Source organism: Podarcis gaigeae (assembly GCF_964106915.1).
Source record: "Podarcis gaigeae genome assembly, chromosome: 1".
Lineage (NCBI taxonomy): Eukaryota > Metazoa > Chordata > Lepidosauria > Squamata > Lacertidae > Podarcis > Podarcis gaigeae.
In genome coordinates this window covers 35,709,636-35,725,438 of record NC_139678.1, presented here as the reverse complement: position 1 = coordinate 35,725,438, position 15,803 = coordinate 35,709,636, and the positions used below count along the sequence as shown (strand labels likewise).

The window sequence follows — 15,803 nt, the reverse complement described above, 5'->3', positions numbered from 1 at the left end:
TGTCAAAAAGTTGGGGGCGTGTTATACACGGATACATCTCCCTCCATTTTCTTAAATCAGAGTCCCCCAAAATAGGGGGCGTCTTATACATGGGGGTGTTGGCTATTTGCAGTATGGTAGCGCTGCAGAGAGCTTGCTGGGGAGACGATGCATTAAAAAGGGACTCAAAAATAACTTAAACAAGGTTTTAATAAGAAAAACAAAAACTCCTTATACACTAAATACATCAACAACAAACCAGACCCAACCACCAACCCATCCCCCAGGGTAATGGGAGAGCTAGGTGCTGCTCGTTATATACTACACCCAATTGCTGACACAGCTTAATCAATACAACTCAGCAGCACCTGCTATGTTTCACAGCTGTAAAGCTGGGTCTCGTTATTTTGCTCTGGCCCTTGCTCTGGCCCCTTAAAGACATACACATCGGGTGGAACAATGATGAACCTTTACATTTAAAGAAACCATTCAACATCTTATCTTATAGACAGAAAAATACGGTATATAAATAAAATTATTTTTTAAAAATGAAAGGACTTCAACCTCACTGGTGTACATTATTTTAAAGTATTCTAAACTTGGCAGGGTGACCCACTTTGGTGACAAGATATTAAACACCTTCTGGGCCAGAGTGCTAATACAAGTTTGTAGTATATGGGAATGAATAGTAACTTCAAATCACACAAATTCAAATCGTTAAAAAATCCTGACCACAGGAAGGGAACTTAAGCTCCTTGAGGAAAAGGTGAGATATAAATGTAAAGGGGAAAAAGGATAAAATAACAAAACTTGACCCGATTACTAAAACATGTGCTTTTTACTCTAATCTGTGGGGCTTTATTTATACAATGGGCAATTAAGATTACAAAATCCTATAGCCTTTAAAAAAATTGGGGGGGGTATTGGTTTGTTGTTTTTATTTTGATTATATATTTTGTGGTTTTATATTTTGATTTTGTTCTATGAACCACCCTAAGACCTCCGGGTATAGGGAGGTATATAAATTCAACAATAATCATGATAAAAAGTACAGCTGGATAAGATGTACAAATTCTACAATACAGGTTGCACAGAAAACTGACCAAAAATACAGCCATTTATGTTCATGGTGGAAAAAGCTTCCTAGCAAAAATATTACATGGATGTATTTTTTACCAATTGAATTGCAAAATGTAACAAAAATCTTTTCTGTGCCGTGAGAGAGAGGGAGACAATTGATTTTCTTTTATCCTCCATTTAACATATGCAACTGTATACAGGAAGATTAATTACTAAAAACAATTAATAGGGCACTTTACCTTTGCAGCAGCACAGCGAACTGCCATTGATCTATCAGTTAAGCATGAACGGGCAGCTTTGTAAATATCTCTGTGACATGGAATAGCAGCAACTCCCAGACCTTTCAATATATTTTGCAAACTTAGCATGATCTCATACCGCCCTTGAGACTAACAAGACAAGAGAAAAAGGTCATGTGGTTTTCAACTAAAGGACATTATTTTATCTACTCATTAGTTACATTTTCATCCCATTCTTCCTTGAGCAAGTTTAGAGTATTGTTTTTAGCATTACTGAAATCATGTGAGGTAAGCTAGATTGAGAGATCTTGCCCAAGGCCCCCTTAGTGAACTTCATGGCAGGAGTGGAAACTGGAAGATTAATTATCTCACTCAAACCACAGCATTCTAGTCTCTGCACTAGTCGAGATCTCAAATTCTGTAGGAGGAATACTCTTCTAAAGCAAAACAAATTTATTTATGAAGTTTGATTCAAGATTAAAGTAACTTTGCAAGTATGTTAATGAATTAATAATATTATTTCATCTTATACAATAATTTATGCTTATTTAAAATTCATTCATCCATTCAATTTATATTCTTCTCTTCCTCCCAAAGGAGCCCTGGGCAGCAATAGAAAGATGATTCTAAAAATATGCACCCAAAGGTAATTGTCAAGCCTCATAATCAAACAGTACTCTCCTATTGGGAAACATTTTCTCCTAATAAATATAATGTTCTAGAAATAAGTCTTCTTTGGGCATTTTTTCCAACTGTCAACCCACCCAACTTGTTTCATGCTTCCTTACCTCTGCATTCTTCATTGCTTTAAGGATATTCCCGACAGTATCCACAAAGCTGTTGCCCAAAATTCTTCCCAGCTTTTTGTACAAATTGCCCAAACAAACCACTGCAGCACTTTAAAAAAAAAAACACAACAGAGAATAGGAAAGGGGGGGAAATGGCAGTCAATCAACATATGTTTAACAAAATGTTCTTAGTAAGTTATACGATGCCAGCATTTTATCATGCACAACTGAAGCTTACAATTACAAAAAGCAATTTAGTATTAAATTACTTAGGAAGTAAACTACTGTATTGCTAAATTGCATGATCAACACTTTTTTTAAAAAAAGCTAAACTGATTTCACAATCATACAGAAAAAGGAAAAAATTGGATGATCCTCTTTCAAGGCAGTTTACAACTTAATGGATCTATCTGAATAAAGAAATAAGCCAGATCACCAGGGCAGCCATGTTCATCTGCTCTGTCACAAAACAACAGGAGGTCTGTGATGCATAACCCACCCCCGCAAAACCAGCGACATTGTGACATTGGCATAAACTTTAATATCAGGCATGTCTGAAAAAGTAGGCTCTTGTCCATCCCTGTAAACATCAGTTAGCACAGCTGGGTATCTGTCAGGGCACATAGTTGAAGCCCAGCTGTAGTGAGGGGGAGCAACAGCCACTGTTGCTTACTGTTCTCCCCTCCTGATTTGCCTTGCCACCCATTAGAGTGTGTCCAGCAAATGCAAGCAATGGTGATGGCCATAACAAGCAACAAGCCAACATAAATGGGTGTGATGGACTAGCCCATGTGGACCTACCAATGAGCAAAGCTACGAGGCCAGAAGGATCCCAGCATGCCTTTCCTATCTCATTGGGATTGAGCTTTCTGGTCCTCATCTGAGCCTGAAGGGATTTTTCTCAGCAGGACTTCCTCCTGCTCTCTCGTGATTCCAAGACCATGTATGCATTCTACTCCCCCTTCCAAAGCCTTCTGGAACATTCATATATTGTGAATTCATCTCCATACACCTAGCAATGATAACATTTTTCATGGCAGTCTCTGCTACCATATCGGCTCAAACTCTCTAGCTGCACCAATGAATATGGGATCTATTTGGACCATTCTACTCCATCACCCCATTTTAGTCTCGTTCCTGCAAAGGGATGTAATGAGAAAAAAGGACAGGAGGAAAGGGGAGGAAAGGCCTGTGTGTAGTACAGTATAGCAAGTGGAACCCACTATGACTCTCTTGCCTGGATCGACAGAAACCGGAAGTCACTCCTGCTATCAATTACAGAGCTCGTCACAATCAATTGGTTAGTTTTTATTTAATGTGCCAGAGACACTTTGCTGTTTTAAAACGAAGTAGGAATATTCTAATATGACTTCACAGGACCTTTCCAGACTTACAGTTTTGTAGGCAAATAGCTTGGTGAATCATCTTTACTGCGAATAAGTTCATTACATTTATCAATTGTTTGGTGCACAGAAAACGTGTCCCCAGTGCTATATATTATAGCAAGATTCTTGGCAATAAGCTGTCTGGCAGGAGGCCCTGGGGAACTGGTTAATAAAGATATCAGCTGTTCAACAAGTTTGCTCTGTTTTTCCTTTATATCAGCCTGAAAACATAAAAAGAATAAGTAGTTCATTTATTTATTTAAATTCATATACTGCCCTTCATCACTAGATCTCAGGGCAGTTCACAGTATAAAATATAAGATAAAATACACAAGTTTGGTTTTACAGTTAGAGACAAGGCTAAGTTCAAATTGTGGTTGGGTCTGAATGTGAACATCCTCTGCTTGAAAAGCCGCACCCTTTTCTGAACTAGGCTCAGACCCATTCAAGTCTAAGTCAGTCTCAAAATCGGATGCACACACACCACACTGCTTCTGCCATCTAGCCAACCCTTAACAGTCCCCTATCTTTGGCTAAACAACAACTTCTCCCCAGCACACACTGGTTAGGATTGTGGTCCACTTAGGAGATGAAAGTATTTTAAAAAGACAATTTTCTCAAAATGTTATTTCATTCCAGTCGTACAATACTCACCCGGCTGGTTGCTGGCAAAAGTTTTTCCAAAAACCTCAGCCACTCGAAAACAAACTCTGCTTTCTGAAATTCGCCCAGTTGGTTATAGGCCTCTTTATTAAGCAAAAAGCTGTGAGCCAACTCCATGCCTTAAAGCGTTTCTTTCTCACTATCTGAAAGCCACTCATGAAGACACAAGACTGTAGCTAAGGGATATTAGTATTCACAGGATGAACGAAATGGAATACCTGCACAAACACAAATATATTAAATCACAGAATGTTTGAATTTTAATGCTCAATCTTAAGAGCTTCTCCTCCAGCAAAAAAAAAAAAAAAGAAGTCAGAATGAGGTACAGTGATCACTTTGCTAGAACATTTGTAACATATTGCTGTTATTTATTCAATTTCCACCCCATCCTTTCTCCCAAAGAAGCCCAGGGTGACACATTTCAGCTGAAACAGAACCTGTGGAACAGTCACCAGCAGCATAGGTACAATTTTATAGCTGCCAAACATCTAGAAAGGATGTACAAGGTATTTTGCTTCTTCTCAATAATGCTCATTTAGAAGACCAGGGTGCCATAAATTAATTTTCAGCACTGTTAACATCATATGCATCAGAAGAAGTGTTGGATCAGGCCAATAGCCCATCTAGTTCAGCATCCTTTTCTCACAGTAGCCAATCAAAAATGCCTATAGGAAGAAATACTGTCACAATACACCTTACTACTTTATGAGAAGAAATAATTATTTGGGAGTTTCAAGAAAAACAGATAAGCAGTGGTATCACAACTCACAGAGATTTCAAGCAGCAAGTTGCATTTGCTAATAGGCCCTCACCCACACTATTGAGCAAGCACACAATTAGCAATATTACAAAATTACATGGAAAAGGTAGCCAGGAAGGAGCAGTTAGAGAGACCAGATCATGTGCTCATATTTACTGTAACATTTGCTGCACACATCAAAATGTAATAGCTACATGTAACAATAAACACCAATTCTACATGAACAAAATGTAGATCAATATACACCAACATCCTACTGCTATAAATTAAGTTTGCACCCTATTTTTAACTGTAGAATTACTCATGTCAACAACACCAGAACCATCCAGGTTAAAGAAGGTTGATCACATCTTTTAACACACATCCCCTTGATCTGGAGACTCCAAGGACCGTGAAACAAACACACACACACACACACACACACACACGGACTAAAGAAAGAGCTATTCTTGAAAAATATATTCACCCAGGTTCAAATTACACCCAGAGCTAGTACTTGAGTTAGGAATACAATAGTACTGTAAATGACTCTACCTTCTGAGCATGAATCAGTTATATGTCGAACCACAATTTATTTCTGCTTTCAGTTTTAATTGGAATTTATAAAGGAGGATACAAAACGCAAAATCTGGTAAGTCCCCCCCCCCCTTATCAAGATACAGAGGTTGATTTATTTCCTTCTGGAAGTAGATTTCCTCAGGAATACTGGTTATGGGGTACAAATATATGTATCTTGGATGGGGCAGAGGGAACAGAAAAAATAAAAGAGGATTCTCCATAGGACACAAGGATATCTTCTTTATTTTCTAACAGAATGAATTATTGGAGGAAGGGAGGAATTTCTACAGCTCAGATGAGAGCTAAACATGAATGCAACTGGGCAGTCCAGTGAGATCTGATTATCTGATGTAATTCAAGAGAAAGGTCCTATTTATTATTTATACTGTTATGCTAGATGCTTTCTAAACATAGAAATAAACTCCTCTAGTGTACAATTTAAATTATCTATAATTTACACTTAGGTTGTGATCTTTCTAAGCTCACTTAGGAAGTATTATTGAAATCCATAAGCTTAATTCCAGGTAAACACACAAGATAAGACATTTCTCACGGAATTTTGCAAATTGATCTACATAAAAATGATGCTTAGATTTCTGAAGTTATATTTCAGGGGTAGCATGGCAAAGCAAACGGATTTGTGAGCTGTGTGATTCCTGTTACATTATTAGGGGCTATTCCCCAATGCTATATAGCTACTAGGTCCAAACTGGCACAAGCCTTTCAAAGATACGATGAGACATTCAATGCTATCCAACACCTTAGGAATTGCAGTGGCATCTGATCCAAAATCTCCTAGCAATGAGGTCGGAGTGAAACAATATAAATTGAAAGCATTTGCAGATGACTTGGTATTAACATTACAGGAACCAGTCTCCAGTACTAAAAGAGTGTTAGAATTAATTTCTGACTTTGGTCGGGTGGCGGGGTTTAAGTTAAATAAGCAAAAAACCAAGGTTTTAGCAAAAAATTTGACAGTTACAGAAACAGATGAGTTCTCTAAAGAAACGGAGTTGAATGTGGTTAAAAAAGTAAAATACCTAGGGGTGTACCTGACCTCCAAAAATTTGAATTTGTTTAAAGATAACTATGAGAAATGTTGGTCAGAAATCAAAAGAGATTTGGAAATATGGTCAAGATTGAAACTTTCCTTGTTAGGCCGAATAGCTGCTGTAAAGATGAATGTATTGCCGAAAATGTTATTTTTGTTTCAGGCCCTACAGATCGTGGACAAGGTGGAATGTTTTGGAAAGTGGCAGAAGGATATTTCTAAGTTTGTTTGGCAGGGCAAAAAGCCCCGAATAAAGTTTAAAATATTAACTGATGCGAAAGAAAGAGGGGGATTTGCCCTGCCAGACTTGAGGTTATATTATGAATCTGCAGCCTTCTGCTGGTTGAAAGATTGGATTTTATTGGAGAACACTGACGTCCTAGATCTGGAAGGGTTTGACAATGCGTTTGGGTGGCATGCATATTTGTGGTACGACAAGGTTAAAGTGCACAAATTGTTTAAAAATCATATTGTCAGAAGAGCAATTTTGATGGTCTGGACAAAATATAAAGACTTATTGGAGAGTAAGACTCCGAGGTGGCTCTCACCGGTGGAGGCCAAGGCACGTAAGAGACTTAACATGGAGGCCCATTGGCCTAAATACTGGGAAATAATTGAAAAAATTGGAGACAATTGGAGGTTGCTGAGCTTGGAAAAACTGAAAACTAAGGTGCGAGACTGGCTGCACTATGCGCAAATTCAGGAGGTCTTTAAAATAGATAAAAAGGTTGGATTCCAGGTGGAAAAATCGAAACTAGAGACTGAATTGTTAGAGCCAAAAAGTAAACTACTTTCGAGAATGTATAACTTGCTGCTTAAGTGGAATACACAGGATGAGACAGTTAAATCCGCCATGATAAAATGGGCGCAGGACGTGGGGCACAACATTATGTTTGTAGGAGGGTAACAATTGGAAATTGCAGAGTTTGGAAAAAATGAAAGATAAAGTGCGAGACTGGTTACATTACGCTCAGATTCAAGAAATTTTTAAAAAGGATAAAAAGTTAGGATTCCAGGTGGAGAAATCGAAGTTGGAAACAGAATTGTTAGAACCTAAGACTAAAGTACTTTCAAGAATGTATAACTTGCTGTTGAAATGGAATACACAAGATGAAATGGTTAAGTCGGCCATGATAAAGTGGGCACAGGATATTGGGCATAATATTATGTTTGAGGATTGGGAAAGGTTGTGGACCACGGGGATGAACTTCACGGCATGTAATGCTCTGAAGGAAAATGTAATGAAAATGATTTATAGGTGGTACATGACCCCAGTTAAACTAGCCAAAATATGCCATGTGCCAGACAACAAATGCTGGAAATGTAAGGAAAATGAAGGAACATTCTTTCACCTCTGGTGGACTTGTCCCAGGGTGAAGGTCTTCTGGGAAATGATATATAATGAGCTGAAAAAGGTATTTAAGTATACCTTCCTTAAGAAACCAGAGGCCTTCCTCCTGGGCATTGTCGGCCAGATGGTGCCAAAGAAGGACCGAACATTCTTTTTGTACGCAACAGCAGCAGCAAGGATACTTATCGCCAAGAAGTGGAAAACTCAAGATCTACCCACTCTGGAAGAATGGCAGATGCAGCTGATGGACTATATGCAACTGGCCGAGATGACTGGCAGAATTCGAGACCTGGGAGAAGAGAGGGTTGAAGAAGATTGGAGGAAATTTAAGATTTATTTACAAAAATATTGTGATTTGGCGGAAAGTTAAGTAGGATGTTTGATCATAAATAATTGGCCACCACAAAATCGGATCGAAATGGGATGTAAAGTGAGATTAAGAGAAACTAATTTACAGAGGATTATATTTAAATGAGTGGTTATAAAATTTGCAAATTAGATGATAAATTGCTGGGAAAAATTTATGATGATGAAAATGGCAGCGGGAGATGTGAGGAAGTCCAAAGAAGTTATGAAACTTTGTTGAGATAAAAGAAAGGTTGTTTATTTCTGTACTTTATTTTGTAAAAACCCCTAATAAAAATTTATTAAAAAAAAAAAAAACATTATGTTTGTAGACTGGGAAAGGTTATGGAACACCGGTTTGAAATTTACGGCATGCACTGCCTTGAAGGAAAATATTATGAAAATGGTATACCGGTGGTACATGACCCCAGTCAAGCTAGCTAAGATATACCATCTGTCTGACAATAAATGTTGGAAATGTGGAGAGGCGGAAGGGACATTCTTTCATCTCTGGTGGACCTGCCCGAAAGTGAAGGCCTTCTGGGAAATGATCCATAATGAACTAAAAAAGGTACTGAGATTTACCTTACCTAAGAAACCAGAGGCCTTCCTTCTGGGCATGGTAGACCAGAGAGTGCTTAAGAAGGACAGAACCTTTTTCATGTACGCTACCACAGCAGCAAGGATCCTGATTGCAAAATATTGGAAGACACAAGATTTACCCACGCTGGAGGAATGGCAATCACAGTTGATGGACTATATGGAATTGGCTGAAATGACTGGCAGAATCCGAGACTTGGGAGAAGAAACAATTGAGGAGGACTGGAAAAAGTTTAAGGACTATTTGAAAAAACACTATAAGCTGTATGAATGTTAAAAAAATGCACCTTTCAGGAAACTCTAGCTTCAGCAAATGTAAGTTAATGAAATGAAAATTAAGACACAAGAATTTAGAGGTAAAATAATGAAATAACTTTATTGTGTTTAATACAAAGCATACAAGAATTGGGTTATAGTAAAATTGAAATCAGGGAACATGATAAAATGGAAGATACAATAAGTTTTGAAATAAGTTAACAAATTGCTGATGTTTTATATGACAGAGAACGCAGGGTTTGGAGGATGTGGGGAAGTCCTTTAGATTGGATAGAAAAAGAACATGGAAATTTGTTATTCTTCTATTCTATTTTCTTATAACTATCCTTTATTCTTTTTTCTGTATTTCTTAAAATTAATAAAAATATTTTAAAAAAAAACAAAACAAAATCTCCTAGCAATGTGTGTAGGCATAGCTATCTTTTTACCAGGTGCAAATGTGATTCTGCAGACATACCAAGGATTTGTTTCCACGATAGCCTGATGTACATGCCCAGTTTGCCACCTATACAATCAATTTGTCCTGCACGTATTGAAACAAAGTGTTTATATAATTCAAACCTGAGGAGTCAGTCCTATACACTTACGTAGGAGTAAGCCCTAGTGAACAAAACAGGGTATACTTCTGAACAGACATGAATTTGATTGTGTTGTTACATTCTAGCAAACACATGAAGATAGTAAGGAGTTTAAGTGTTGTGTGTTTGGGCTTTAACTTAAAATCTATAAATTATCTTTGATGGCTTTCCATATTACTGTCTGGATAATTTATTCATGATTGTTTGAGTTTTCTCTTTTTTCCTGTGCATTCACAAGTACCACCAAGACTAAGTTCATCGTAAAGGTATGTCTTATGTGTCCTGTTTGTTATTACGTAATTTTTGTTTATTTGAGAAATCTCAATAAAGTTTTCTGGACAGGACTGAAAAAAAGCATAGGGAAAATATCCCTGCATCATAATGTATGTATGTAAGTATGTATATTATTTATTTAAACCAAGAAACCTTTTTACTGCCAAAATCTGTAACTTGGGGGGGAGGGGAAGTGTTGTGTGTATGTGCTGCAATTTCCATGCTTGCTCATATAAAGGAAACACCCTTTTTCTGACTAAGGCTGCAATCCTAACTCTATTATCTGGTAGTAAGCCCAACTGAATTCCACAGAACTTACTTCTGAATAGACATGGCTAGGATTTCACTGTAAGAATAATTGCATACATATATAAATGACGGTGCAACTGCAACAAGGAAATAAGATTGTTTATACAAGGTAATATTTTTTATTAGTGGGTGGCAGGGTATTAAAACTTCTTTCTACAGAAGCACATATACATTCATGAGTGGCATAACCTAGATAAACTGAACCTAAAGTTTCCCGCTTTGTCTGTTTCATTTTAATGCATTCAGACTCTACATTTCTGAGATTATATCTTCCAAATTGACAAACCTAACTTGAAGTTATGATTGCCTTTGCTCTTGCATAGCATAGTTCATCTTTACTTCTCAGGACAAGACAATGTCCAGTTCTCCATTTCCAAACTTCAGGCTTAATTGATGCTGCTTATGTTGCCAAAACTGCACCGTCCACAAGAATGGAACCCTGAGGTTTGTGGAAATACCAAAAACCTTTAGGGCTGGGAAAACATAAGGAGAGGAGCACCCAAACACCCCATGAGTACTGAGTAGGCTCACTGGCCACAGAATGCTGAGTGGCTGTTGAGGGTGGGAAAGGAGGGTCTCTGAGGAGGGCTTGACTGACTGGCTGAAACACACTGAACAAGAGCACTCCACCCTGCAAAAATTTGTTGCAGGTCCCACTTCTACTGTATATTCCTATTCCCATTTTGTCAGATGAAACAACATGTCAGTTCTGTTATTTGTAACTATGATAAAATAGCACTGGTAAATGTGATTGTAAAGAAATGGAATACATTTAAGGAACAGCTCCTCCTGATCTAAATGCCAAGTGCTATGTATTTTGCCTTCCTTTCACCACCTATCCCAGGGTGGACTTCAGATTGAAGCCCACAGTACAATAAAAATATTAAATAAAACCTTTAGGTTCCTAGTCCAGCCATCCATTTTTCTTAACATGCTTTCCAGATACAGAGGTCATAAGAATTTATTTTCAACAGCAAAGCTGTGCCTTTTTTACTTCATGTAGCAACTTTCAAACCCTCATTGGACACAGCCACATCAGCAACTAGAAATTGCTTCTGCAGCTTGGTAGATTGTTTTTGCAAAGTTGTGCTTTGCTCTCTCGCCACCTTGTTCCTCAAAGAAAGGCTGCAATATTGCACATGTCACCATTCAAACATCACAAACAGCAGGAGCATCATTTTCTTGCTGGTATAAAAGAAAGGAAGATGTAGCATTTGACTTATTAGGCGTCAACTCCTAATAAGCATCCCTCCCACCAGGCCAGCAAGTCAGTAACTGGTTACCAGGCTGTCTCATACAAGTCAAGAGTCGGGCAATAATACATATAAAATGCAGACCATTCTGAGAAATATATTGATACTGAGCCATAGCTCCTCAAGACGTTTCACTGACTCTTTACTTGGAAAATTTCTGTGTGTGAGTGTTAGCACCTGCTCTCTTTCATGAGAAACTTACGGTAAAATGAAAAATGAATCCCACCTTTCCTTCAGAGTAAACTTTCCCAAACTGGCACCCTCCAGATGTTTTGGACTACAGGGATGATGGGAGCTGTAGTCCAAAACATCTGGCAGATACCAGGTTGGGCAAGGCTGCTCTAGAGAATTCATGATGGCAAAACTGGGTCTCCCATTCCAACGCTGGCTAGACTCAAGCAGCGATAACTTTAACAACGTTGTTGCCTCATGTGCCTTCAGACTATACTGTTGGTCTAAATGGATACAACACACACAGAAAGATATCCACTAGGCTGCATATCACAATATATATCAGCAGAATTAATACTTAGCCGCTCTCATTTTGTCTTAGACTTTATGTAACTTTGCGTTCAATACTCCCCAGTAAACAACTGAACTGTGCTGATTCTGAACATGAGGCTGACTTCAGAAGCAGCTGCTAACTGGGAATGGGTGCTGGAACTATGTCTTCTTGGTGTTGAATCAGCTTCACTGACTCCTGACCCATTTCTGAGCTTAATTCAAAGTGGGGGTGCTCACTTTAAAACTTTAAACACAAAGTACTTGTTGGATCATATTTTCCTATACCAGTCTGACCAATATCACCCTCAGAACTTTCCTGAGTATGCCTCCATCTTCTAAGGTACGGAGGGTGGCAACTGGGGAGACAACCATTTCAGTTCATTGGGAAATTCTTCCCAGAGAAGAGTTCTCTGGAGAGCCAATGTGGTGTAGTGGTTAAGAGCGGTAGTCTCGTAATCTGGGGAACCGGGTTCGCGTCTCCGCTCCTCCACATGCAGCTGCTGGGTGACCTTGGGCCAGTCACACTTCTTTGAAGTCTCTCAGCCCCACTCACCTCACAGAGTGTTTGTTGTGGGGCAGGAAGGGAAAGGAGAATGTTAGCCGCTTTGAGACTCCTGAAGGGGAGTGAAAGGCGGGATATCAAATCCAAACTCTTCTTCTTCTTCTTCTACATTGATGTCAACTTGGCACCAGGTATTTTTATTCACCCAAGCTTAGGCACTGTTTAAGTGTTATCCACGGTGTCTTAATTATGCTGAATGTTCTTTACTCTGCAGTTTTGCTGATTTTGTGCAGTTCATGTATTGTTTCTATTTTGCTAAGGTGAACCCCTCCTTCCAAGGATGTCCATGTGATGAAGGTGTAGCTAATTAATCACATGAATAAAAGCAACAGGGCATTTCCTAACGTGCATGCTCAAGATCTCTGTGTTGCTCCTTAACACACTATGCAGCTTGTAAGCCTCAGTGAGTTCAACTGGAAGGAAGATTGCAAGCTTTTAGCTTTTCTACCAACCAAGTGGTTAAAGGGTGGTTAAAGGGTGGGTTTTTCCAACACCTTTAATCTAGGTAGTATGTACAATCTTCTCAGGAAGAAGTAGTGATTGCCACCGACTTGGACAGCTTTTAAAAAGGATTAGAGACGAATTTATGGAAAATAAAGCTACCAATGGCTCCTAGCCACAGTGACATACTGACTCCACCGTCAGAGGCAGCATGCCACTGAATGCGAGTTGCTAGGAATCAAAGAGTGTACAGGTGGGGGGCCTGCTGTTGTGCTCAGGTCCTGCTTGGAGGCTTCCCATAGGTATCTGGTTGGATGCTATTGAGAAAAGGATGCCAGACCATTGCCCTAACCCTTTAGGGTTCTTGTTATGTTATGATGAACTCCAGATTGACTGATCCAAAGTAAAACAAAACAAAAATAAAGTGTCCTCCTCTATGTCCTCCTAGAGGCCTGACAGAACACGTTTTGTACAAAGCAACATGATACTGGGCAGCCAGAATCTCTTGCCCATTAGGAGCCTGTATTTATTTATTCCACAAGCCACAAAATCACACCCTTACAACTTGCATTTAGTAAGTCTAGAATAGCCACCCCCCCATCCTGCTCCATACTCAGAATCAACAGAGGCATACAAAAATGATTACTTTACACATAAAAATAAACATTCAAGGCTACCAGCCACCCCAATAATAAGAATTCGGGAGCAAGTAACTCGTCCTCAGCCTTAAGGGACCTCGAGTCTGTGCTTAGCTCTGCAGGCAGAAACTGGTGCTTATTCCACATATCCTGAAGGCTGACCCCACGAGGACTTCCACTAGCAGCTTTCCTGGGGGAGATAAGCGCACTTCCCTTGGCTTCCGGGGCTTGGGAATATCTCTTTTTCGACCCAAGCAACCCCAGCCCTTTATAAGAGGCTGACACTTTCCTTCCAACCCGGCTACACTTCCCTTCCTTGTCCGGAGGTTTGGCAAGGACACCTGAAAACTTTGAGGTGACGGGTGTCCTGCCTTTGGCTAGAAACCAGTTCCAAGGGGGGACTGGTCGCCGTGGTCCCCTCTCTCGACACCAGTTCTTTATTGAACCTAAAGTCTACCCCACAACCGCCTCACCCTCCACCAGTGGGGAACAGACGCGTGTCCCCCCCAAACAGCTGAATCCCCTCAGCCCGCCCCAGAAGCCTCCCCAGCGGAACAGCTTACCTCCGACCAGCGCCCCGACGGGACTCCCAGCCGGCCAGGGTCGGCTGCTGCGCCTCCTCTCCCCGAGAAAGAAAGAAAAGGAGGAGCTGCCTCCGTTCGCCGGCCTGCAGGCAGCTTCCGCGGGGGGAGCCGGGCTGCGTGGCTGGCTCCGCAGGGTGGGGTCCCAGGCAAGCCGAGCGCTCCCTCCGCTGCCGCTTCTCACGGCTAAGCAGGGAAGCCCCGCGCCTCCCCGCGGATCAGCAGCAGGAGGACGACGAGGAGGAGCCGCCTCTCGGGGCGCCCTCCCTCTTCCCCGCGGGAGCAGCCGCTCAGGGCCGTGCAATCGGGCCCCGAGCCATCGAACGCCGGCGGCGGCCAAGCGCAGGCCTCGCGCCCCGGGAGAGGCTCCCGCGAGGAAGGTGGCGCGGCGGGCCGAAGCTCCCTTCCCGGATGGCGGGGCTGCTTCAATTCGCAGCACGCGCCCCCTCCTCCTCCCTGCCTGCTCCCCCCTTTCCACTTTCTCTCTCTCTCTCTCTCCTCTGACAACGCTATGCTGGTCTGTGCTGTAATCAATAGGCGTGCATATATGTTTTATTTATTTATTTTAACTCGCCTGAAAGGGGTGAAACCGTTGTCATTTGTTTTCGCAGGAATTATTGACGAAGTCGGATCCTCCTCCCCGCCGCACCATGTTGTCTTCTGTATTCTCACACCTACTGCGCTCCCTTTGCCAAGGCTGAAAAGTCTCGGCCTCCACAAGGATGGATTGGTTTGGAGCCGGCCCCAGGCAACCACAGACAAATAACTCCGCTAGTTCCGCTCTGGAGTCAAACTTTTCTTTCATTCAAGGCCAGGGCCATTCCTTTCCTTAAAAGAGAGACTGAGACTGAGAGAGTTGGGCTTCACTTAGCAACCAAAAGATGACGACAGGGCAAAGAGTCTTTTAGTTTTTTTAGCCTGCAATATTTTTTTATTTTGAGAAAACATTTTCTCGTGGCACTGCCGTCTTTTAAAACATCCACATTCCCTCTTGCGCTGCCACAACTGCCCCCTTTGAAATACATTTGATCTGCTGCATTTGATCTAACTGCAACCACACACACAATTCTGTTCACAACCAGTGTGCGTGGCAGCCCACAAAATCTTTGCTTCTTTGGACTGGGGTGTTCCAATGAACTCAGCAGGACACTGCCTGGTCATCGGGTTTCGTGCCTCCATCCCCAATCCTGCACTTAAGGCCATTCAATACATTTCCAAGATACTTTGAAAAACATGTATGTGAATGCTCTTAAGAGTGATAATTGGCTCTGGTCGTTGACAGAAACCCAACAACCCAAACAGTAGCAAAACTGATTGTGATAGAAAGTCACTTGGGCTACCTGGAAGCAATAAAAGCATTGAATTGAAACTTAAGTGGCTGAGGCTTGTTTTCCATGCAGGCACAGGTCAAAGTGCTGGTGCTTATCTTCAAAGCACTCTACAGCTTGGGATCCAGGATCCGGAAGGAGTCCCTTAAAGACTGTCTTTATGTTACAGTGGTGCAGCAATAAAACTGCTAACACATTTGCAAAGTTAAGCAGGGTCCTGTATGGTTTCAAACTGGATGGGGAACATGCATAAAGATTCCT

At 40.8% G+C, this 15,803-nt stretch overlaps 1 protein-coding gene across 4 annotated transcripts in view; it reads right to left on the bottom strand.

Moving 5' to 3' along the window:
• The window catches only part of HEATR5A (HEAT repeat containing 5A), a 65,754-nt gene extending 50,855 nt beyond the window's left edge, over positions 1-14,899 (bottom strand). The window contains exons 1-5 of one of the 4 annotated variants that reach the window (XM_083740771.1): positions 14,789-14,899; positions 4,126-4,352; positions 3,481-3,692; positions 2,087-2,195; positions 1,299-1,448 (exon numbers count right to left, since the gene is read on the bottom strand). In XM_083740771.1, the coding sequence (XP_083596897.1) occupies positions 1,299-1,448; positions 2,087-2,195; positions 3,481-3,692; positions 4,126-4,251 (597 nt within the window). In that variant the 5' untranslated portion in view covers positions 4,252-4,352; positions 14,789-14,899. Of the gene's footprint in view, positions 1-1,298; positions 1,449-2,086; positions 2,196-3,480; positions 3,693-4,125; positions 4,353-14,196; positions 14,658-14,788 lie in introns of those variants that run through there. The other 3 variants (XM_083740769.1, XM_083740768.1, XM_083740770.1) reach the window with 3 other exon arrangements.
• Positions 14,900-15,803: the final 904 nt, after the last annotated feature.